The sequence below is a fragment of the Mastigoproctus giganteus genome, chromosome 8 (assembly GCF_048544385.1).
Source record: "Mastigoproctus giganteus isolate SK-2022 chromosome 8, ASM4854438v1, whole genome shotgun sequence".
NCBI lineage: Eukaryota > Metazoa > Arthropoda > Arachnida > Uropygi > Thelyphonidae > Mastigoproctus > Mastigoproctus giganteus.
Genome location: NC_143582.1, coordinates 229,089,220 through 229,114,411, shown reverse-complemented (window position 1 = coordinate 229,114,411; position 25,192 = coordinate 229,089,220). Strand labels below are relative to the sequence as shown.

The 25,192-nt window shown below is 41.3% G+C and overlaps 1 protein-coding gene across 1 annotated transcript; it reads right to left on the bottom strand.

Annotated features, from left to right (window-relative positions):
• Window positions 1–1,237: 1,237 nt before the first annotated feature.
• LOC150082400 (uncharacterized) lies at window positions 1,238–23,135 on the bottom strand. The gene is made up of 2 exons (XM_090380546.1): window positions 22,985–23,135; window positions 1,238–2,013 (listed from the first exon to the last, which is right to left on the bottom strand). The coding sequence occupies exons 1-2, from the start codon at window positions 22,993–22,995 to the stop codon at window positions 1,515–1,517; spliced, it is 510 nt and encodes a 169-aa protein (XP_090236672.1). The 5' UTR covers window positions 22,996–23,135; the 3' UTR covers window positions 1,238–1,514.
• Between the last annotated feature and the right edge of the window lie 2,057 nt (window positions 23,136–25,192).

The following is a 25,192-nucleotide window of genomic DNA, read 5'->3' as shown; positions in this document are numbered from 1 at the left end:
TGGTAAGACAAAGGCCCTGACAACAGATGGGTCGCAAGCCACCATCTATCTCGAAGGCGTCCAGATCGAGCAAGTGCAAGACTTTAAATGCCTTGGGTCGCTGGTCCAGGAGAAGAAAGTTGCATCCACCATGGAAATCCACAGCAGAATTGGACAGGCGGCCACTGCGTTCGCCTCGCTCAAATGGTGTCTGTGGAAGAGGACCAACATTTCCACAAAGACTAAAATCCGACTCTTCCGGACTTTGATCCTGCCCATTCTTCTTCACGGATCGGAAACATGGATTTGTCTCAAGTTAGATTTGAACAAACTTGAGGTATTCCAAATGCGATGCCTGCGGCAGATCTTGGGCATCTCTCTTCGCGACCGCATCACTAATGATACCATCCGCGCCAGATGCCAACAGCAACCAACCATTGCCGACCAAATCCAGAAGCGAAGGCTCAGATGGTTTGGCCACGTATGTAGAATGGGCATGAACAGAATACCATCCACACTCCTTTGGAGACAACGACCCACCCAATGGAGCATCCAACGGACCGCGCCTAGGAAAACGTGGGCCAAGCAAGTGGAAGATGACTTGAAGAGCCGACGTCTCGACCTTAACCAGGCCAGGACTGAAGCCATGGATCGTAAGGTATGGAAGAACATCACAGAGCAAGTCCGAAACCCTGCGGCACCTACAGCAGCATACTGGTTGCGTGGCCAACCGCCTCCCCCAGCTGCCAGCTAAGGACCAAAGAAGAAGAAGAAGAAGAATATATTTCCAGCACCCATAGGAAGAAGCGCAAGTGCTATGGGTACAGCAGTCTCCTATAATCACGTACGGTGGTGAATACCACAGAGAATTCGGCATCCAGTGGAGAAAGTGTAATACCAGTGGATGCCAGCAGTTCCGTACCTAGGAAGGCCAAAGCTGGCTACAAGCAGGTGAAAATCCCGTCTCTAATAAACTGAAAAAGCAACAGGAGACTGTTTACCCAGAATGGACACGAAGTATTTTTGCAGAAGTGTGCCTCCCAACTCCTCATCTAACAATATCATACAAAATTTGCATCATTAAATCCTGTAACTCTTACGTCTCTTCCTACTTTGTGCCTGAGGTAGGTACCTCTGCTGCTATACCCTCATCCCAGCTATACATCAATGAATCTAAATCAGTTTTAGTCAGACCAAATCACTTGTATATTTAGATACAAAAAAGCAGTCGAGTATTCGGTACAAGTAAGTTTATTATTTAAGTATGTACATTCTAATGAAATCGTTATATATAAAACAGAAAAAAGAACAATAAGAATAAGGCCTTGGCTTGCACTTAATCCCTTTTACAAAGTTGCAAGGACGAGGGTTTCGTAGGCCAACTGTCTTATAATACTTCTTATGCTACATCTTCAGTGCGCGTACTTCTCAAATGTTAGCAAACTGCCTGGCATCAGTTTTGGTACAACAGACAGGGTGGGGGTCATCGCCGTCTACATGGATCATTTTGCAACCTTTACGAATGAGACGCAGGTTTAAACGAAATTCTCTGGTTTGTGGACTACCACTCCTACCGGTTTTCCGTTAGACACGAAGGTCAAAGGAACACGAATAATCTTCGAATCGGATGAACGCTGAGTAAGGACACGGTTCCGAGGCTGGATGATCTGTTCAATGGGCACATCTGTCGAAGGCTCGACGTACTCCGTTGTTTGTCCTTCATCCTTTTCTTTATTTTTGGAGCCGCCAAAGAGATTTAGAGGATCGAGCTTCTCTGGAATTTTGTGAATCTGGGACAACAAGGGATTAATGAGAGACGGTATTGGGTTGGGGAGAGGTTTGTTTTCGTGATTGACGTCAACGTTCAAGCGGAAGTTGAAAATAGGTGACTTTGGGAATTCTTGAACTGGGGAGAAGATCCCTAGTCGACGATTGTGTATTGACGGATGCTCCTCCTCCTCGGGGGTGCTGTTAGGTTCCTCGGACAATCCTTGTACAGTAATCGCCGCTAAGAAGGGAATGGCCAGGACGATCCTGCAAAATTGAAAGAATTAGAATTATTGCAAACAGAATGGGAGGAAACATACAAAAAGACTTCGATATTTATTGCTGTCTTTATTCCCACCTTTCTTCCTCCATGGGGGAGAAATAATAGTAGGACCGGTTTTTAGCATATCGCCAGACCTCTTCTGTTGCTATCTATTGCATTATCTGGGGAAGAGATTTGATTGCTGACTTTCCTCATTTCGTCCTTCAGCTATATAGATTTAAGAAATTTCGAAGTCTTCTTATAAAAGGTACGACCTTCAAGGTAGTTGTTAAAACCTATTAAACTCGTTTAATAAGTACAAAGAAAACGCCTTCCCTTTCGGGTAGTCCTGAGTTAAACGCAATTTTACCTCAGCAAAGTGGTGAGAACTTTCAAATTGTAATAATATTTCGGAGGTTTATGATTAATTTTATTTATTTCCTAAAATATGTGTTCTCGAGGGCAGCGAAGTTGTAATCACCTCCCTCCCTACACCGGAGGAAAAGGCCTCGGTTAGAATCTCATCAATGACTCGTGTAACTTTCTTGAGCCTTTTTCACTTCGTGGATGAGTTGACTGGTCTCAGGCGAGGAAAGGAAGGGGAAGATTTTTCTCTCTGAAATTCGGAATTTTTTTTTTTTCCAGCACAGTACACAAACCAACCAGAGAACACACGGAATTTATGGACCTAATACTCAGGGTGGATAAAGTTTTCTCGAGTAACCATAATATGACAGTTTTTTTTTAGTTGCGATAAAATATGTGCGTCCTCATTTTGAGACACTCATTGTACGTTTTCAACTTTCTGGTCATATGAGAGATTTTTTAGGCGTGGATTTATCACTGACTTTTTCTTTCATCTAAAAAGTTCATTTTTAGATGAAAGAACTTTAAAATGAACTTTTTATCTAAAAAGTTCATTTTAAACTGATTTTCAGTTAATCGCAGCAGTTTGAAATTAAAGCAAAAAAAACGAACGAGTCCTGAGGTTGCATTTTGTACATATGAGAGAATGATGACACAGGGGTTGATGACGCAGTACAAATTCTGTAAATGCCAGATAGTGTAAAAAAGTACTGTATTTGTGTTAGTTTGCGTAGTGCAGTGGGAGTTTATTTTGGTCTGTTGTTACTCTGGAATTTAGTCTCCAGGGCTCCTAGTGGGACCAAAGGCTTCCATCTAGCGCCTCGGGGATCCCGGGTACAGTAGAAGAAAGACTCTGGAGAAGGCGATCCTGGACTGTGTCTGAGCTTGCCAGGGCGGGCCCCAGTGTAAAAGGGGAAGATGTGAAAGGCGGTGACAGTGGAAGGGAGGGAGCAGAGCAAGAAGGTTAGAGTGAATTATAAGAAGGTTGTCCACAAGAAATAGAAATTTAAAGGAATAGAGTTGCACTCCTGTGTAAGAATCCACACAGGAGGGGGGGGGATTGGACTAATAAGAAAAGTAAAAGATTTGTGGTGGTAGGGTCCACCAAGTGAAAAATAAGGATGGGAGATGAGGGAAGGGAGTATCCACGTGCGCAATGCAACCCCTACCTTCCTGAGAAAGTCAACTTCGCCCATATTTATTGCGCGAAACTTGTCAAGAACACTGCCCGTTTGCGCTTGTATCGAAATGCTCACTCCTTGAGTGCAAATAAAGTAAAGCCAGCATCGCGAACAACGAAAAAATTTCTGGGCACTCGTATTGACTTGGAGCACCAGTTTGTGTTTGATTTAAGCATCGTGAAAATGGCGTACTGTTTTACGACCACTTTCCTTGACTCCGTGAGGCTTTTCCTGTTCTTTAGGCTGCAGTGCAAGCGAAGCTGTCTTATGAGGGAGCTTCAAGGCTAACGGGTAAACTTCGGGACAAATGCCGACAGATATGAGAAGTTTAACGTCTGGAACGATCCTTTTGTTGCGAGCTTTAAACTCGAACAACGGGTAATTACTGAGATAAGACCAGGCGGCACGCGCAGACGTTTTAGCTTGCACCTGGCCGGCATAATTGCGCGGAACGTGACATCGTTTAAAGTTAAGCTACCGCTAAGAAACAATAGTAATTAGAACTATCATCGTGTCTGCTGTGGGCAGCGACATTTCGTGCTACTGAAACAATGACAGAGCGTGCCATTGTTGAAAGTGCTACACGCGCTACGGGTAGTGATGTCACGCGCTGAATCATACGTCACGAAACTGACAATGAAGAAATAAAAAAAAAAACAAAACAAAACGTGCCCATTCAAGGCCAAAATCATGTTTCTTGTTTGGCAGCTTTCGCAACAATTGCTTGCTTTGAAAGATCGTTTGGTCAGCCTATACACTGCACAGCATCGTGGAACTGTCTCGAAGGCATAAAAAAAAAGTCATTAGGGCCCCCCGAATATACTTTCATATGCCCAAGTATATTATGTTCGTGAATTGCTTGTGTTCTCTGGTCGATTTTCCTGTTTGCTGGAAGAAAATCTCATGTTTCCGGGAAGAAACTCAGCCACGGAGTGAAACAAGCCCATAAAAGTTCCTCGCGTCATTGACAGGATTCGGACCCGGCACTTTTCCACCCGATGTGGGAAGGATGATGACAATGCCACTGTGCTAACCGCGTAGACGCTTTGAAGCATTTGAGCAGGCGCAGAAAGGTTTGAACACTGGAGTGATGGATCCATGGCACTGATGGACAGGTCTTCGGGAGCAGGTTCTAATGTCCTCTGACGTAGTACTGAGAAGGAAGTCGACAGAGTAAGTTCTGCCTATATTTCTTATCGACTGCAAACTTGTAGAGGTTGCCGTCCAAGGAGTGTATGTACTGCAGAATTTGCACGGGTAGGAACCGATCGGATAACTTTAACCGGTTGGGTGCCTGAAGGTTAAGGACTGGGATCTTCCATCCGCAGTTAGCCCAGATGTCTTGTTCCCAACCATCATTTTGACATCAAAGACGAGTCTTCTCTCGTGAATAATGGCAGGAAGACGCCAGGTAAATTTCCATATGACCTAACCTTCAATAGAATTCCTCCGCGAAAATCCGTCTAAGATGCGTCATAGCAATTGAAGTCCAGACTTCGACGCCATAGAGTATGACCGGGTATACACGTCTTTATGTATCTGTACCCAACAGCCTGGTTATGGACGTGCATAAGTTGTTGTTTAAGCAACCACCGGAGTCGACAGAACTTTATTTGCAGGTGGTCTAGGTGTAATAGAAAGGACAACTTTCGGTCAAAAATAATACCCAGGTACCTTGTTGGTCAGCAGAAATCGCGGATCCTCTTAATATGGGTTGCACCATTGTTTGGTTCCCTTTGAGCCAGAAAGTCAACTGTTTCGACTTCTCAGGATTGATGTGAAGACCGAAACCGGAGAGGAAGGCCTCGAGGTTCTGGATTTTCTAAAGGATTGATGTAGTCGACAGTGTCTCCAGGGTTGATAGGAGTGAACAGTTTTGTGTCATCAGCAAAGGTATTACTGTATATAATTGTTTTAGGGGACTTTAATATGCCAGATGCTTATGGGTGTAATGCCAATGAAACTAATGTATAGACACCGAAAGACAGATTCCAAAGTATTCTTATCTTTAAATTTGAATCATACCTCTAAATTTCCAACTAATAACACGAACTATTTGGTTTCACTCTTTACCAATTTTCCGTTGGTGGTTAGTAAGCCAACAAAACTATTTAAATCAGATCGCAATCCATATGTCATCAGCAAATATGCCATAAAACCTTTTCTATTAAGGATACTGGTTTAGTACGAAAACAAAAAAATAATTTTAATAAAGTGAAATGGCCTGATATGAATTATGAATTCAAAAACTTCCATTGGAATTACTATTAAAAAATTAATGATCCTCATCCTGATCACTGATGCTCACCATCATGATCCTAATCACTAGTTTGCTTAAAATCATTAATGATGTAATAAATTACCTTGTATACCATGCTATAAAGCTACAGATTAAAATTATCCACACTGGTTCTCAAAGGAATTAAAATCTTTATTGGTAAAAAATTCGAAAAAATGCATAATAGGTTTAAGATAAATAAGGAAACGTGCTTTTGTAATAAATATTCTTTTTTAAGAAGGTAGATCAAGGCTCCGACAAATATTTGGACTTTGTTTAAAGAAGAAAATCTTTGAGGCTAAAGATATTAAGCCTATATTCAAGGCTAAAAATTATAAGGCAAAAAAATCAAAATGCTATAGTGAAACCCTGGATATACCCGAAGATCTCTGATATATATTAAAGGCTGAATACTTCGCAAGCAGTTTTGAACAAATATGCAATACAAATACTGACAACGATCGAAATAAAGTAAATGAAGTATTTTTCTTAAATTACAATGATACACTAAACGTATTTGAGATAAATCAAGCCGAATTGTTAAACACAACCCACAGCATGAAAAGGACCTTGCTGGAGGTTCTGATGGTTCCTCAGTAACCTACTATATTATGGAAAAAGATCTCGAACAATATTGGTAAATCCATTGCTTCTTTTAATAAAATTATTTTTTGGGCGGGAACTCTATCCCGCTGAATTAAAAAAGGTATACCATTAGGACCTCCAGAAAGGTCCAGGATTCATCATTAACTAACAACTACAGATCAGTTTGCCAATTAAATACACTTTCAAGGCAATAGAATTCATTGTAATGAAGCAGCTGTTTAAATTTATTAAACTCAATCTGTCAAATTACACTCAAGGATTTATCAAGGCACAATCCACCTGCACATATATGATTTCTTTTTTTTATCAGATATATCCTAGGCGTTAGACAAAAGAGGACAAATTAAAACAATTTTCCTTGATTTAAGCGAAACCTTTGAAAAAGTAGTTCATTAGAGATTAATGGAAAAACTGGATCGTTATGGAGTCAGAGGACAGGCTTTTAACGGGATTGCAAACTGCTTGGAGAGAGAGAGATGTCAGTAACTTTTTTAAGGTAAAATTTCATACGCTTTTAAACCTGAAATTGGTGAACCATAGGGTTCCTCCATGGGCCCTTTGCTATTTTTAATCTATGTCAAAGACTTGCCTAATATTTCAGGGGAATATTAGGCAAATATTCCCTAATATTAGGAATATTTTAATTACCAAATTAAAATAAACCTTCATGCAGAAGACATAAAAATTTATAAATCAATAAGTAACACCAGCGACTGTATAATTTCAAATGAAGCACTGCAATTAGTAATTCGGTGGCTGAAGAAGAACAAGAATAGAATGATAGTTAATCAATAAATAAAATAATAAATAACAAAATTATGGGAGTTACAACTACTATAACAGGACGGCAAGATTAAACAACAAGGAAAATTTGGAGATATTTGATGCCCCTGGACACTTCAAGAAGCAACTTAAGTCTCAATATACATCTGATATCTGAGCTTTGAAATTTATTTTATTTTATAATATGTTTTTCTATTGTGAGAGAAGGGAATCAACTGTATAATTATATTCCTTTCTTATTTTTTATTTTATTTTTGCCTCCTGTAATTACAATACAAAGTTGCTGTATTGATTTGCTTTGGAATTGTTATTTTATTTTAACTGCATTTTAAGGCATGTACGATTGCTGTTTTGTAGCCGAAATAAATAAATAATAAATAAATAAAATATAAACCATTATACCATCACAGAGAACGTATACTAATGCCTCATAGTGTTAGTGCGCGTGCACACACACACACGCACGCCTCTCTCAGATTACAGTACAGTATTCCAAAGCATTTTTTTCACGCATATTTTTTCTCCTGTTATCTTTAACGTGTATGATTGTCTGTCTGCATGTAACAACTCCATTCTCAGTAAACAAATTTTCAAGAAAAAAATATATTTGGATCTTTTAAAAATATTTATCAATCCACCATCCTAATAATCAGACCAAAAGAAATTCGGCCTTTTTTTTTACTACTACGTTATTTGTAAATTGAACAATGCTTTACCTCTACTCAACAGGATCTACCTATACTAATACCTCTCCTCTCCTAAGCATGAAGGCTGGATGCACCCTTACGTGCATAATTTTTTCTCCAGGAAATTCGGGGTTTTCATCCCGAAAAAACTGATCACTGAATGCACACAATGAAAAATGCATTAAAGATTTTTTTTTTTCTTGTTCGGAAGTGCTTATTCAAAAAACTAATAAAAGATTGCGGATGGTTGTTAGCTCAGAAAAAAAAAATAATAAAATAAAATAAATTAAAGGAGGTTTGCTAGAAAAAAAATGCTGACAAAAAGCTGAATTAGGAATAAAATTAAGTCTTTTTAAAATTTGTCTCCTGATTTTCTGAAGCACAACATTTTTAATTCAGGTAGTCTTTCAATAAATGAAGGATATAAAAACATAACTGCCACAGTGACTAGAGTGAGCTATGAATAGAAACATGCATTAGTTTGAAGGCGACCACCAAAGTAGCAAATTTAAAACAAAATCGATTTGATCCTGAAACTTTATTATCGGACCTACTTACGGTCCCCGCTCATTTCAGGACTTAATTCGAAGTAAATTAATGAAGACTTTGTGCTTTCTGACTGTCGGAGGACAGAACTACCTTAAATAAAAGGATCGATACCTCGGCGAAGGTCAGACTACGAACATCAACTGCGACCGTATGTTAATAAGCATTGCGTTACTTTCATTTATTTACAGCAACTTCCTGGTGCATACAGTCGAACCAAATCCGGCAATCCATTATCTGGACTACCCTAAATGGACGAACCCACAAACAACTCAGAAATTTTGACATACCCGTATGTCTCTTAAAAGCAAATTAGAGGAGTGTGGCTTTTCAAAACGCGTACAAGTCTATTTATCTGTTGAGAAAAAGTTGCATCGTGAAAGAAGCTCGACATTGGCAGTTAGATGACACGATTGTGTGAAACATTTTCTCGCTTTTCATATCTTACATACTACAGTATACATTGGAAGCGGAAATAATTTTATTTTAATTGTAATGTTCCATATGTACTGTATACACTGAGTGGACAGAAATCATGGGATACCTACCTAGTAACGGGTAGGCCCGCCGTGTGACTGCCCTGATAAGGGCAGTCACACGGCGAAGCATTGAGTCCACTAGTTCACGAAAGCGTTCCATAGGTATTTCTCTCCATGCTTGTTGGACCGCTGTCCATAATTCCGTCGCATTCCTGGATGGAAGATCCAAAGCTCGAATGGACCTTTCCACAGCATCCCAAAGATGTTCCACAGAATTCATGTCCAGTGAATGGGGAGGCCATTCCATGGTGGTAAAATCTGTGGAATGCATTTCGAACTATGTTCTAGTCACCATGGCTCTGTGCAGAGGCGCCTTGTCCTTTTGGAAGAGTCCATTGCCCTGCGGGTGCACGATGAGCATGAAGGGATGCGATGGTCTGCAAGCATGGACATGTGAACTAGACCGTTCAGAAATGCGCCTAGACGTACCAGAGGTCCCAACGTGTGCCAGTTGAACACGCCCCAGACCATTACTGACGTCCACCTGCCTAAATTGTGGCTAATGATCGCCTGATGGTCTTGGTGGAGACGTTTCTGGCACCTCACTCGTTCAAGTCGGATGTGATTTGTGCCACTGTCGCTCTCCGATTGACTGAAATAATGTGAGACAGACGGCCACGTTCATCCACCACGTTTCTCCACCCACAGCGGTGTCTATGATGAGATGTTATTCCGAAAATGTCGCATTCCCCATACACTCTTGATGCTGTTAACGGGGATAGTGCAATTTCTGTACTCTTTCCGCAATAGAGTTTCCCATGCTTCGGGCACCCACTTCAAAGTCGGTTAACTCACGACGTTTATCCATACTGACATCGAATTACCGTCTACGTGAATGCAGTGTACCTGTATACGTGCCAATCTGCGGGTTCGTCCTCTAGCGAAAGGGATGACAGCATGGAAATCGCCCAGGAAACAGGTATCCCATGAATTCTGTCTTTTCAGTGTATTTATTGTGGTTCTCCATTTTCTGTACGTTCTTTTCTAAGAAAAAAGCAACACTGGTGCAATATTATGTATGTTAAGTAGAGACCATTTTTTGCAGATAATTTTTTTTTTTTTTTAAGCATGTAATATGACTACTTAAATTCCAAAGTTCCAAGCTCCAGCAAAAATTCGGTCTCAGAGCAATAATTGGAAGAATCGACTGGGAAAGCGTTTTATAATTTTATTCTTTATTACTTCGGCGTTAGTAATTATTTAAAGCCTATTTACAATGATCAAGACAATTCAAAGCTTATTTTCGAACTAATTTTTTTAGAATTTTCTTGTGGGTCTTTATACCAAATATCTTGTCAATAGGTTAATTGTTATCCTCTATGCACTCATTTCCCATCCACAGAAACCTCATCTCACCTCATGGCCAGGACTGTACAATGGTACCTGGGGACCTGGGTGGATGGCTAGTCTGCCCTCCCCTTTCTTTTTTTTAAACTAAGTTATAACCATTTAAGAAAAGTTCTGGGGTGGCACGGGTGTGTCGCATCCAATGCAGTCTCCTGTTGCATTGCCTTACTGACGGCTACTTCACCTCAAGGTTTTGGTAACCTCTTCTTGTATAAAATATTTTAGGCACATTATTTGAAAACTCATTCGGAATGTCCAGCGATTAAATATCATTAGATATTCCGAACGTGCTTATTCTTTGAACATCCCATACGCGCTCAGTGTGATTCACATCAGAGAAGTGCGCACTCCAATCCATATGGACTCGATGGTACAATGCCCTATGGCAATGAGCGTTGTCCTCCATCAGAATGAACTCTTCACCAGCATCGAGAAGGGTCATGAGTGGCAGAATCTCACCTGTGTACCTCCGTACAGTCAGTAAGGGTGTGGGGGGGGGGCGCGGCCCATTCCTCATAAATCCAATCACGGCGTTTGAATGTTCCCACATTCTTCTGTCCTGACGATGTCGGTCATCCAGTGGAATTCATACACCACCGGTCTTCTCGCATATAGTTCGTATCTCTCCCTGTCGCTACTGCAAACGGCTACAGGCTTTAAATTATTATGGATCTTAATCAGGATTGCCAAACTTGCAGCCTTTAAGCGTTTTTTGTCCTATGTATTGATAGTTTAAATTTCATGCATATTTGCATACTACTGAATTAAATAATTCTTTAACCTTATATAATCAAAATATGTATAGCCTTATAAAATTTTACTAATTTCTTCAAGCTTTTCTTTCTTATTTTATTTATTTATTATTTTTTTTTATATTTATGATTTACTATTATTATTATATAATTTTATATAATAAAATTCTCGTGGGTAGCACAGTTGGTAGAATCTGCGTCCTTCCCACACCGGGTGGAAAAGAGCTGAGTTCGAATCTGGTCGATGAAATGAGGAATTTTTATGGACCCTTTTCTTCATAACGTGGCTGAGTTGGTCGGTCTTAGTCGAAAATAGCATGGTTTTTCCTCCCGGAAACTTGGGTTTTTCGTCCAGCAAACAGAAAATTGACCTCAAAATACATGCGATTTATAGACTGTACACAGAGAACAATCATCCAATATCTATACTAGGGATTCCAAACGGAAATCCCTAGTTAAATATTGGATGATCACGAAGGTACAGAGATTGTTCTCAATCTCCTTACTGCAAAATCCACAGAAAGCTGGAGATTAATGAAAGAAGAAAAGAAGACGCTCGTGATTTAGTAGCAAATATTGTTAAAAATTCTGGCAGCTGGATTTAGTAATCAGCACGCAATTTTCATGCTGAAGCTTCGTTGTGTTTTTATTTTTTAAAAGATGGCGATAATGTGATCAGATCTACACCCTGTTGGAAATATTCCAAAAGCTTATTAATGATTTTTTTACGAAGGTAAGAGAAATAACTCTGCGACAGCAGTTAATAATCTTAAAGCAGCTTTTCTTAAGTAATACTCCTGTTTGGGCAGTTTTCAGTAGGCCTTGCCAGCCTGGAGACGGTCCTATCTTCGTACCTGACGTAATTCTGACGGTGAAGTGAGAGGGTATATGGAGCCTGTGGTATTCTGGGATCAAGGGCACATCCTATCGACCTGCTATCGATGACGTGATCAGATTGCCGAAATTCCTGCGTTTCCTTCTGCGAGGCGAAAACAGAAATTCCTAAAAATTCGTACGAAAACGAAAAAAAAAAAAGAAGAGTAATCTATCTTTAGGGGTCGCAGAGGTCGCAGCCGGAATGACTTACAGAACCTGATTCAGCTGCGGTTGTGGTGACGACTGAGCTAAAAGAAGCTACCTGAAAAGGCCCCGAAGGTACATGGCCCAGTGATGCATCAATAAAGAAAGTTCCCCTGCCGTGCAAGGGTCATAGTTTGGCATGAGGAAGAATAGAGTCTGATTGATACTGGCTAATCCACTTTCTCCTACTTCCTTTAACTCTCGTTCCTCAAACTCCTTAACGAGCTCTGCACCCCTACGTCAGTGAAATTTCAGATGTGAGTGAGTTAATGGTAATCAGTTCTTTATTTTGTTCATTCCACGCCCGTGCCCAGCCGATAACAGATATTTCACTCTTTGGAGAAGAGGTACACTTAAAAGAACAAATGACTGTCAGCCGTTCCTCACGAGATCTAAAATTCGTTTTTTAGCTTCGATGGCTAGTCCGGTTCAGCTCAACTTGCGTTTCTTAAGGTGAAAATTCTTTAAGGTCGCATAAAAACTGCCATATTTAGACAATCCAAGAGCTGTCTTATGTGTTTTTTATTATTATTCCATAAATTGTGTGTTCTCGGTTTACGTATATGTTTTGTTGGATCTAAAATGGAGTATCTGGGAGAAGAAACTATGTTACCCTCGTCTGAAACTGACTAACTCACTCACGTTGTGAAAAAGACCCGTAAAAATTCCTTGCATCATCGACGCAAGGAATTTTGATGGATCTTTTTTCCAACTTAGAATTTGTTGTATGGTCGAAACCAGGTAGAATTTCGTTGAATGATCGTAAGGATGTGAAATTTTGTTGGATGGTCAGAAAACGTGGAATTTTGCTGGATTGTCGGAATATTATCAAGCTTTCGTCCTTTGACCATCATTTTGAATTTGGGGAGTCAGGTGAATATATAGAACCGAATGTTTTTTGGGTCAAAAATATTCCTAACTGGAACGTGCAATATGTGCAAGGGCATTATCCTTGTGGAGAAAAAAACAATCCATAATTGTCGACAAGATGGTAGAGTTTTCTTCTAACTTTTTACCTCAATCGAATCATAACCTCTTTATAATAGCATAATAGCCCTAGTCGTGTGACTGTTCTGAACAAATTCAGAATGAACCATATGAATATCGAAGAAAACAAGCATCACCAAATGCAGTTCAGACAAGTTGGTACCATAAATAGGTCCCAGAATGGTGCCATTAAGGAAAGATCATGCTTGACTAGTCTAATAAATTACAATGATGCAGTCATTAAACAGCCCTCTTGGGTAGCACAGTTCGTAGAATAGCTATCCTCCCACACCGAGTGGAAAAGATTTGAGTTCGAGTTCCGTCGATGACGTAAGGAATTTTTACGGACCTTTTTCATAACGTGGCTGAGTTAATTGGTCTCGGGCGAGAGTAACATGGTTTTTCTCCCAGAAAATCGAGTTTTTCGACCAGCAAACAGAAAATATGCCTCAGAACACACGAAATTTACAGACAATGTACACGGAGCAATATGGCCTTAGTCGCTGATACTCCTAAAACCCAACAACAACTGAGTTATCAAACAGCTGAATGTAGGTAACTATTTTGACATTGAACACTGATGGCTACTTTATTAGTCCGACCTAATGGGCCTCAGAACAGTCTGGATTCGTTTTAGCATGGACTCAACAAGATGGCGGTGGTTTGCCATAGGGATGTGGTCTACATTGATTCCAGTTGCTGCTGACATTTGTTGCAAATTTGCAACAAATGTCAGTGTGCGTTAATCGTCAAAGCAACTAAGGATACGAGACTTCAGTGTGCATTCTGTTGTTGATTTGCCTATCTGGTTGACAAACCCGAGTTTCTGGGAGAAGAAGAAGCCATGGAATCCTCTCCTGAGATCGATTATCTACTGTTTTTTGAAAGAAAGCCATAAAAATTCCTTTCGTCATTGGGTGGATTCAATTTCGGGCATTTCCCATCCAGTGTGGGGGGAAGCCTTGAATATGTGCTATTGGTATTCCTTTCCTAATATAATAGCAGAGACCTTTATAAATAACATGAAGAACAGCGGGTAAAGTGCCTGCAATAGCTTGTAGCGCCGGTGTGGAGACTTTACGGCATGTTCGAAGCAGCGCCAAGAGAAAAGACCTTTTGTGTAGTATCCAGTTGAGATTTTACGCTAAGAAGACTGGCCCTTTGAAACCGAATACAGGAGGCATATGATAGAATTAGGATAAACACGGCACGATCAGAGAAACATGTCCAAGTACACCACCCAGCGGACGCGCGCTTGCTGATAGGTCTGCGGAGTTGGTGACCTGTTCATGTGCCTATGTTGGCCGACCGCCATCAATAACTCCGTCTGCAATGGGAATGGGAGCACCATTCCTGGACACTGGATGACTGTAAACGAGTCGCCTGTCCTGATGAATCAAGGTTACAGCTCCATCATGCCGATGAACGGGCGCGTATTGAACGTCGAGCAGGTGAACAGCCGGAACCACACTACACTTTTGGACGAAACTAGGCCAGCGCGGTGGAATCAACTGCTGACCCAAAGAAAGTCCCATCTCTATAAGCTGCAATTTATTAAAATTGTTCGAGAAGACTCTGCTGCCAATTCTTGTTATGCATTTTTTCCATAAAAGACCACCATATTTACCCACTGTGATTCCAAAGAGATCAACTGTGACTAATCTAATGGACACCCTATTTCGGATCCAAACGACTCTGAACGCCAAAGAACAGATTGATGTAGTATTTTTAGACATTAAAGCTGCTTACGATAATGTCTCAATCAATTCCTTGATGACAATACTTGAAAGGCATTTCAGAATATAGGGAGGCCTATTAAAAGTCATCGTTTCCATTCTCAAACAAAGGCATCTGATGAACCTTCCAATTGAACCACGTCGTCTACAGAGGAGTCCCCCAAGGTGGCGTCCTTTCTGCACTATTTTTTGCTGCCGCTTTGGACCCTTCCTCTCTACGCATCCTGACTGCAGCTCTTACGCAGATGATATAAAACTTTTCATCTCGTCAAAACAAGGTGACAAATCTGACGCAATCAACGCCCATGCCACTGCCCTAATAGAAGAACTTGACCATTATCTTGAGAATATTGGCCTATCCATAAATCCGACCAAGTCAGCACAGATGTCTTTCACCAACCTGAAGAAGAAGAAGATGAATATAGACATCTACATCAATGGTATTATGGTCCAAAAGGTCTCTCATCACACTGATCTAGGCCTCACCTGGGATGAAGGCCTGACCTTCCAACAGCACTTCGCCAACACTAAAGCAAAAACTCTGTCAGCAATGTGGGCGATAAGACAGGAGCTTACTGGAGTAAACAAACAAAAACTTGCCACTCACTACGTACAAACATGTCTTGTTCCGATTCTCATGTATGCCTCGACGTTCTGGTCCTCTGTTTCCCTCACTAACATCAAAAAATTCATGGGTATCGAGTACTGGATTTTAAGGTGGTTGAACCGTGTTAATGGCCACCTTTTCACCATCTCGAAATCAATCATGTATGCTAACCGAGGTTGCACCCCTTGGAATCAGTTGCTCATTACAGGAAATCTGCGTAATCTCTGTCAACTCCTCACCGATCGCTTTGACGCTCCAAATGTCCATAATCTTGTTGTAGGCCCTAGGCTTTCCCGCGTCCTTTGCAATAGTGCACGGATTCCCCTAAGAAGCTTATTAGAATTTAACTATGCCTAGAAGATGTTTTCCGTCTAACATCCTCCAAACGTACAACACCCTGAAGATTGATCCCCACAAGTTCTGTGATGAGAAAGCGTACAGATCTGAGAAGATACAGGATGTACCATCACATACAACTGTAGAAGTTTCCTGATTATCTCCTTCAGGATGAAATCTCTTATGAACTGTACTTTGCTGAAGAATTAATTTGTTTTAAATTATTATGTGTTTTTTATGTATATGTATTAGCTGTCTATGCATATATTAGGATGCGTATGTGTTTATATGTCTCTCTGTCTTTTGCTCGTGTAACTGTATATATTTGTATGTGCTTTATTTGCTCACATTATATGTTATTTGTTGTATTATTTTATAGAAACTAATGTTTATATATGCGTAATTTATGTACGAGTTCTATGTTTGCTCTCTAAGTTATAATGTACAAATGTATATGTACAGGAACCCTCCTAGCTGAAGGCTGTTCAGGGGTGAAGTATATGTAATAAATTGAATAATAAATAAATAAAGAAAGAAAAAGAGAAATGGTGGAATCTTCTAACCAACTGTTGGCAATGTTTTAATGGATATCACTGTGTCCCCTCATCCCCATCAGATCCTACTTTGGCATTGTTTCGAATCGCTTTGCTCTACTTGGTGACTGTATCTAGATGGCACTGGACTTTTTCAACAAGGCAATGCTGGCAATATGATACGCTCCTTAATACAAGGCCCGCATTATGCAAGTATGTTTCAAGGATCATGTCCAAGCATTTGTGTTGTCCCCTGGCCGCCAAATCCCCCCCCTTTCCCGACGTTAATCCATTGAACATTTGCGGGATGCAGTGGAACACAGCATTCGCCAATCCACGCCAGTGCCACCCTCGTCGGTAGCACAGTTAGTAGAATCGCGTCCTCCACACACCGGGTGGGAAAGACCTGAGTTCGAGTCCCGTCGATGACGTGTAGAATTTTTAATAGAGTTTGTTCACAAAGTTGTTGAGTTAGTCGGTCTCAGGCGATGGTAGCATGGTTTTTTCTCCCGGAAACACGGGTTTTTCTTCCAGAAAACAGAAAATTTATCTCAGAACACTCAACTTACAGACAATATACACGCAGCAATATGGCCTTAGTCGCCGATGGTCCTAAAATTCTACAACAACAACAACAACAACGCCAATGTCTCGTTGAGTTGCCCAACTGTGGAACATCGTGTTGTCCATCTCGTCCTGGATACTTGACGATACCTTCCGCAGTCTCGTAGAGTCGATGCCACTCATGTTTCAAGCGGTTATCACGACAAAAGGTTGACCAGAACACTATTAGGTAAGTGATCATAGTGTTTAGGATAATGGAGGTAAGGCATCATATAAAGAGCAGTCGTCGAAAACAATCTTCTGGCTTTCCACAAAGGCATAATAGTAGATGTTTGATAGATTTAACTGAATGAGTTTTACATTTAGGGAATAATGTTTTGTAAAGCGCTTGGTGACAACCGTGATCTCAATGATTTGTTAGCCTATATAGAATATCAGACAGAACATTCGGTAAAAATCCTTTGATGACAATTCCTTTTTGTGTATCACTATCACTTCATTTCCACTGCCACGATTCACAAGTATTTGAATGTACCATGAGTATTCTTTCCGGGAGTTATAAGTGACGTCAATAATAATATTCTGAAATTCTAAGTGGATTCCTTTCTTTATAAAAGCAGAAAACATCTAAAAGTAAGCTGAAAGTAAGAAGAATGGTAAAATCTGTAGTGCAGATCTCAGTTGACACGCTCCAGTAAGTGCGCAATTAAGGCAGTAACGAAACTACTTCGAAACAGAATCTGAGAGTGAATTAATGGTGGTCGGTTTAGCATGTAGAAGCCACATAGAAGCAGAAAAAGTAACAATGGGAACTATAACAACTTTATGGACAACAGGGCTTTGGTGTATAATTCCTAATTTTGGCGGTAAGAGCAGTAAATCCATGAGCTTAGAAGCTTTATGACGAATGTGTCCAAGGAAAGAAAAGTGATTGTCAATTATGATGCCTATATGTTTAGTTGCGCTGACTAAAGATTTCCATCAAACTTGACAATAGGCGATCTTCTTCCAGTCGCATAGCTCCCTAAGGAGCTGTTGTGGCCACCAACAAATTCCTCCAACTGCATCGATCGTGTGCTATACGAGCAGCATCGCAAAGTGTCATGCCCAGAAGTTCACTGATCCCATCCTTCCACCTAGTTGCAGGTCTTCCTCTGCACCTCTTCCCCTCGGTCTTTCCTTCCATAGGCCTGACGTAGCCCAGTGGTCAGGAGCGAGAGTGCATAGCACGCGTTCCTTGAGTGGACCGGGGTTCAAGCCGGTGACTACTAAATACGATAGATATTTGTATTGACGATTTATTGTAAACTCCACTGACTTGGTTGTCGTGCCGGAGTATAAACAGAATTTTTTTTTTTTTTTTTTCTTCAACAGAAACTTTTCCCTTTTTCCTATACGACCAAAAAACTTGAGTTTCCTTTTGTTGATGCTATGAAGAGGAATTTTGGGCCTGCCAATTTTATTCAATACCCACTCATTTGTTCTTCGATCCAAGTAAGAATTATGCAGTATTCTCCTGTAACACCACATTTCAAATACCTCAATTGCCTTCCTGCCAACTCTTTTCAGATTCCATCCTTCACATCGATAAGTAGCAACTGGAAAAATTAACGAATCAATGAATCTCAGTTTCGTCTTTAGGGGCAGATCATGATCTCTCCATAATTTTATCAGATCAGCCACCAATGTTTTAGCCATTTCCCCTGTCGTCTCTTTACATCGTTTCAGAAGTCACTTTTATTTATTCTTGACCCTAAGTAATCAAATTTATCAACTTCTTCGATATCTTTCCCATTAATCTTCACTTTACTGGAATCGATATTATCAGGCAGTCCAGAGACCTCTAAATATTATAATCTTCGTAATGCTATTGCAGAAGGAGCGCTCTGTTTAGGTGTTTGTAATAAGGTAGTCCCTCGGTGTACACCAAGTAAAAACTTTAGTATTGTCTCTCATGGAAGGCTACTATATAAAGTGGACGAAGTTGGAGTCACGCTGATTCACAGGCTGGTTGAAGATAGACGATAGAGGGTTGTCATAAATCGTCAGTTTTTCAATGTTGTCATATGAGGTGTGCCATAAAGTTTCCAGGCTGATGCAATGAAAAGAACACAAAGTGAAGGATCTTAAAAATGTCATGTTTTTATTCAAATTAATCACCACTTGATTGAATTATATCGTTCTAAAAGTTTTTGAAAAGAGTAATCTAAGCCATCCAAAGAGATAATGTTTAATTTGGCGGTTAGGTTTTTCTTTATGTACTCAACATCCGGAAATCTCTTTCCCCTAAGAGCACCGCGGGAAAGAGGAAGAAGTCCGCTAGTTAGTGCTATATCATGAGGCACTGTTAAAATAGTAGACCAGACCCAGTACTACGTGACTAGGGATGGCCATTAGGGAGCAGCTGTCCAGGTGCCAGCTGCTCCCTGGTAGCGAAGAAGCTTGCCATACAGGCCTGTTTCGCAGAGGTTCTGCACAAATTCAGTTTATCAGGTGGAGACAGACGGAAGTCTAAGTGCCACCTTAGAAATAATAATAATAATAAACATCACAACCAGGCCAATCCCCCATCAGGACAGGAATCTTTCAGGGAGATGCCCTGAGCCCATTGTGATTCTGTCTAGCACTTAACCCGCTATTCACCATGCTCAACAGTAGCAAGTACGGATATAACCTCAAAGAAGGAAGCAAGAATCTGTATACCCTCACCACCCACCTGATGTACATCGATGACATCAAGCTCTACGCGGGAATCGAGAAGCACCTCCAGCAACTACTCCAGATCACCGAAGAATTCAGCAATGACATTAGGATGAAATTTGGTCTAGACAAATGCAAGACCCACGGATTGCACCAGGGAAAATTAGTCAACCGAAGCTACCAGCTGCAGACTGGTAAAGAGATCGAAGCCATAGCAGAGAGAGACGCCTACGAATACTTGAGGATTATGCAGGCTCAGCAGTTACAGCACAAGAAATTAAGGCCTGGCTGACCGAAAAATACCATCAGAGACTCAGAAGCCTTCTGAAAGCAAAGCTGAACGGAGGGAACACAGTTAAAGCCATAAACACCTATGCAGTTCCAGTGCGAACATACTCCTTCGGGGTCATAGATTGGACTAAACCGAGCTGGAGGATATCATAAGAAAGACAAGGACAATAATGACCAAGAGCCGCCAACACCACCCAAAATCTACCGTGGAGAGACTGACAAGTGCCCGGAAAGAAGGGGCCTGGTAGACTTCATTGAGCAACAGAAGACAGCGATAGTTAACCTGAAGAATTACTTCCAGAAACACACAGCAGCACTCCACTAGGACATAAGGCAGATATACAAGCGGTATACCCCACTCAACCTAAGCGAGGAGCCCCCCCTCAACCAGGAGGCACAAACGAAGCTAGAAAGATGGGCAGAGAAGACACTCCATGGCAGACACTAAGAACTGCATGAAGATCACATAGATAAAATTGCTTCAAATGCATGGCTCACGAGCGGGATGCTCTTTCCCGAGACTGAAGGATTCATGCTCGTTATCCAAGACCAGGTAATCAGTAGCAGGAACTATAGAAAATACATCGCCAAGGAGTCCGGAGTGTTCAATGACACATGTCGACGATGCCATCTGGCCTCAGAAATGATCCAACACATCACCGCGGAATGCAAGGTTGTCACTCAGACTGAGTACACTCATAGACCAGGTAGCCAGGATAATACATCAGAAGCTAGCAAGGAAATACCAGTTGATCGAAGAAAGCGTACCGTACTACAAATATGAACCCCAATCCACAAGCTGTACTGGGACCGCACCATAATAACGGATAGGACAATCCCGCACAACAGCCCGGACATAACCCTTGTGGACAAGAAGGAAAAGGCTACCTATCTGATTGACATAGTGGTACCCAACACTGGCAACCTGCCGAAAACCCATGGTAAAAAAAATCAGGGAGTACCCGAACCTAAAACAGGAGATCAAAGAGATGTGGCATATGCAACAAGTAACGACCATCACCATCATCGTGTCAACCACAGGTATGGTGCCAAAAACCCTACATAACAGCCTAGTAGCAATACGTCTCCCAACGAACATCTACAAGGAACTGCAGAAAATCGCAATTCTGAACACCTGTAGGATAGTCAGAGAGTTCCTCGACCAACAGTAACAGCAGACATAACAACAACTACCCTGTACTTGGTAGCAATACCTGTCACGAGGTGAAACCCCTAATCAGGGAGAAATAATATGAGTAATAATAATAATAATAGTGATGGTTGATCTGCACAGTGCCATGTTTCTTCAGAAATGTCTTAACAACAAGTGCGGAATGGGCAGGAGCACTGTCTTGCAAGAAGAACCAGCTGTGGCTTTCTCTAGAAATTGCGGCCTCGCCCGAAATGTGTTTCAATACTCTTTGAAGCACCTGTACGTAGAACGCAGCACTGACTCTCTCTCTCTCTCTCTCTCTCTCTCTCTCTCTCTCTCTCTCTCTCTCTCCCACCTTCAGGTACAAATTTTTTGTGAATCACCTTGTTTGTCGAAAAACATGATCAGCATCGTCTTGATCCTGGACCTCTGTAAACGAAATATTTAGGCCTTGGTGCTGATTTTTAAGTTCACTGCATGCTCTGACGCTTCGTCTGTGGGTCGTACTGAAACACCCAACACTCATCTCCAGTTACAGTACAGTCGAGGAAATTAGGATTGTCTTGACAAGTCTGGATGAAGTCTTCGCATCATGACACTCCTCGTTGCTTCTGCCAATTCGTGTGGCTGTGTGGCACAAATTTTGCCCAGACCTTCCCTAAATCTTCATGCAGAATTTGACGTATCGTCTCCATATTCATATCTAACTCATCAGCCACCATTCTGAGGGCCAAACAACGCCCAATTTCTCGAACATTTGCAACTCTCCATTTCGCGAGCGGTTGATAGACGCCCACTTCTTGGGTCATTGCTAACGTCCGTCTTTAAATCTCATTTACCATTCAAACACACTAACTACTTAAAGTTTCATCGCCATAAAGAGTTTTAACATTTCATATGTTTCTGTTGCAGATTTTCCCAGTTTAAAGCAAAATGTGATATTCATTCGTTGCTGCAATGCAAAATCGTGACACGGAACCTTAACGCTACTAACGAAACTGGTTGTTACTTGCATCTACTGTCAGCCTACTGGACAATCTCTGTACCACATCTGTTGGAGGAAATTTGAACGACAACATACCACTTTTTTTTTTTTTTTTAAACTCATCGAACATGGCTCAACAGCAGCAGTCGGGGAACTTTATTGCCACACTTCCTAAATGGTCAGTCTCCCAATGTAACAAGCAGGATCCTTCAGCTCAATATTCAGTCGCGCTCCTATTTCTGATTTGCTTAAATGATATTGACAAAGGTATCAAAGGGAAGCTTTGCTGGTGATTTGAAAGGTGGGATGGGAGGTTAACAATCCGAGCATGGCCATGTTGCTTCAGAAAGACTTAGATCAGTTGCATGCATGGTCCGAGAAATGGAAGCTAATGCACCTATATGCCCCTAAATGCAACCTATACATTTGGAGAACAAAAACAAGCTTGGGGTGACGTATAAGCTGGGAAGAGAAGAGCTAACAATGGTTCAAGACGAAAGCAGACTTAGGTGCTACTGTTTAGCAACCTGAACTTTTCCATGCAAATAAACAGGTAGCTAAGATGCCACTTGATGCCCTGTCTATGATTTATAAGGGCCTTTGTAGTTAACATAATTATTTCTTGTGGTAATTTTATTATTTTGTTCTTCCTTTCTTTGTTAGGTAGGGTTAATTGCGGTACACCGTCGATGTGCTGATAGAGATGCTGCAAATCGTCCGTTCTATCGTGCCCTATGAACACATATATGAGGTTCCATGCTTTCAGCCGAAGGACTCCTTGTAAAAGCAATCGGTGAAGGACAAAGGGTTTGCAAATTCCCGGGAATTAAACCCAGTAACCGGCATGTTAATTCGCAGCGGATTGTGGAACACCCGGTTAAAAACTGGAAGTCAAAAGGCCACGTGAAAATTTAACTTACCTCCAAGTCATCTTCTAGTGGTGGGCTTCACCTGCGAAGTCGCGTGCTGAAGGCGGTTGTTGGAGAAGTGACAGCGAAAAAGCGTGTTTTGCAGAGCTCGCTTCTTTCCCAGGGGAGCTTTGGGTGATCCCGCAGTTGCACGAACCATCTCTTCAAGAGGTGTCCGCTTGGAACAAGCTTTCATTGGCCGCCAAAAGTACCGGTAGAAAACGTGACCCCCTCCTACGTACCTCGCACAGAGGCGAAGGTGTGAGAGTCAAGGTCTTCGCCTCCCCCCACTTCCATCCGTCAGCGAGCAGTGATGACGTCACGGGGAGTGTCACGGACAGATAATTTCGCCACCAAACTGTGCACTACAGAAGAAAAGAAGGTGGGACTGCTCCTGTAATAAGCATCGACGAAGCCATTAATAAAGGTGTCGGCACTTTTTTGCCGGTGAATCCCCCACCCGGACAAGCCCAAATCTCATCAAAAAGGAAATTACGGGACAAGCAAAGGGGCTGTAATCTCAGTTTTTTTGAGATTCACTCCTGTCTCCAAATAAATAAAAAAATGCCCTCCCCCCCACTACACACATACATGCGATAGTGTGCGTTCGGCAAATACAACCTTACAACTATAATGCAAATTTATGACAGTTTGTCCACACGACCACCTGTATTGTGGTGAATCAAACACGAGAAAGATGGATGGGATCCCATCAATCACCACCAACGGGTTTCAGCTAAACGTATAACAGCGTGTCACACGTGCGATTTATCCGCCGTAGTGGGTAATCACGAAAATTGATTGGATGCGATAGTAGACATTTCCGTGCAATCATAATCTTCCTTTTATTCCGAAGATGAATCGCCGTCCTCCACCCCCCCCCATTTCCCACATCACCTCGGAAACACTCCCGAAGTTTCGTTTGCGTGCACTCCTGTTGCTATTTCCGTCTGCAATCATTTTCCAAATGATTTTCATGCCCGATCTACCCCAAACTCTGACACACCGATAAACCGTAGTTTGACCTAACTAAGCCCACTACCACCTGAGACAGCGTGCGGTTGAAAGTCATTACGAATAGGCAGCGTCTGTCTCAAAAAAAAAAAAAAAAAAAAAAGAAAGAAAAAATAGTAGACTGTTTAAGGAAAAGTCAAGACAGTCGCCGTATTGAGGGTCACCCTTGGCGAAAAGCATATCGAAAGGTTTAGATAAAAGAAAGGAGGGAGATGGAGGGAGAAGAATAATCTGAATTCTCCTATGGTGCTTATATCGTAGCACCTGAACAGAGAGAGAAGAGGAGAAATATTTTATGCTGCTAAAAGGCATGGTGCAATTGTGTCTAGTCTTAGCAGAAGTTGATTTTTTAATTAAAAATATTAGTTCGTTCATTCAAATAGGAGAATTGTAGGAGATTTGAATTCTTTCCACATTAAATTTTACTTTTGTAATTTTTCAGAGCTAGACATTTCAGCGATTTATTATGTTTAAGATTAATGCAAAGTTGATTTTATTTTTCTTTCTTAAGAAGTTACACACTTAGAATACATGTATACTCAAACTAGACTTCTTTAATCAGTTTCTTTTAGTAACAAAACATTTTAATAATACAGTGGACAACTCTTAGCAGGGCCTGTTGGGTAGCACAGTTGGTAGACTCGCTGTCCTCCCTATACCAGCTGGAAAAGAACTGAATTCGAGTACCGTCGATAGTGCGAGGAATTTTTACGGGCCTTTTCACAACGTGGCTGAGTTAGTCGGTCTCATGAAAGGGTAGCATGTTTTTTTTTTTTTCTCCCAAAAACTCGGGTGTTTCTTTATTTGGCAAGTGACAATTTCCTTTCACGGCAGAAAATGTCAGAGGATTGCCATAAAATAAAATATGAAATGAATAGCTTAGCACTAATTCAGTGTACAGTGCTGCCAGTTGTAGTACCAAATATTTAGCCTAGCAACACATCCAATGAAACAACCTATGCGAGATATACACTGAAAGGACAGAATTCATGGGACACCTCGTTCCTGGGCAACGCGACGCTGTCACCCCCTCTTGCCAGTGGACGAACCCACCGCTTGGCAGGTATCATTCTGCATTCACGTAGACAGTAATTCGATGTCAGTATGGATAATCGTCATGAGTTAACCGACTTTAAAAGAGGATTGATAGTGGGTGCTCGAGGCATGGGTCACTCTATAGCGGAGGTGGTGTATAGTGTGTTGGTG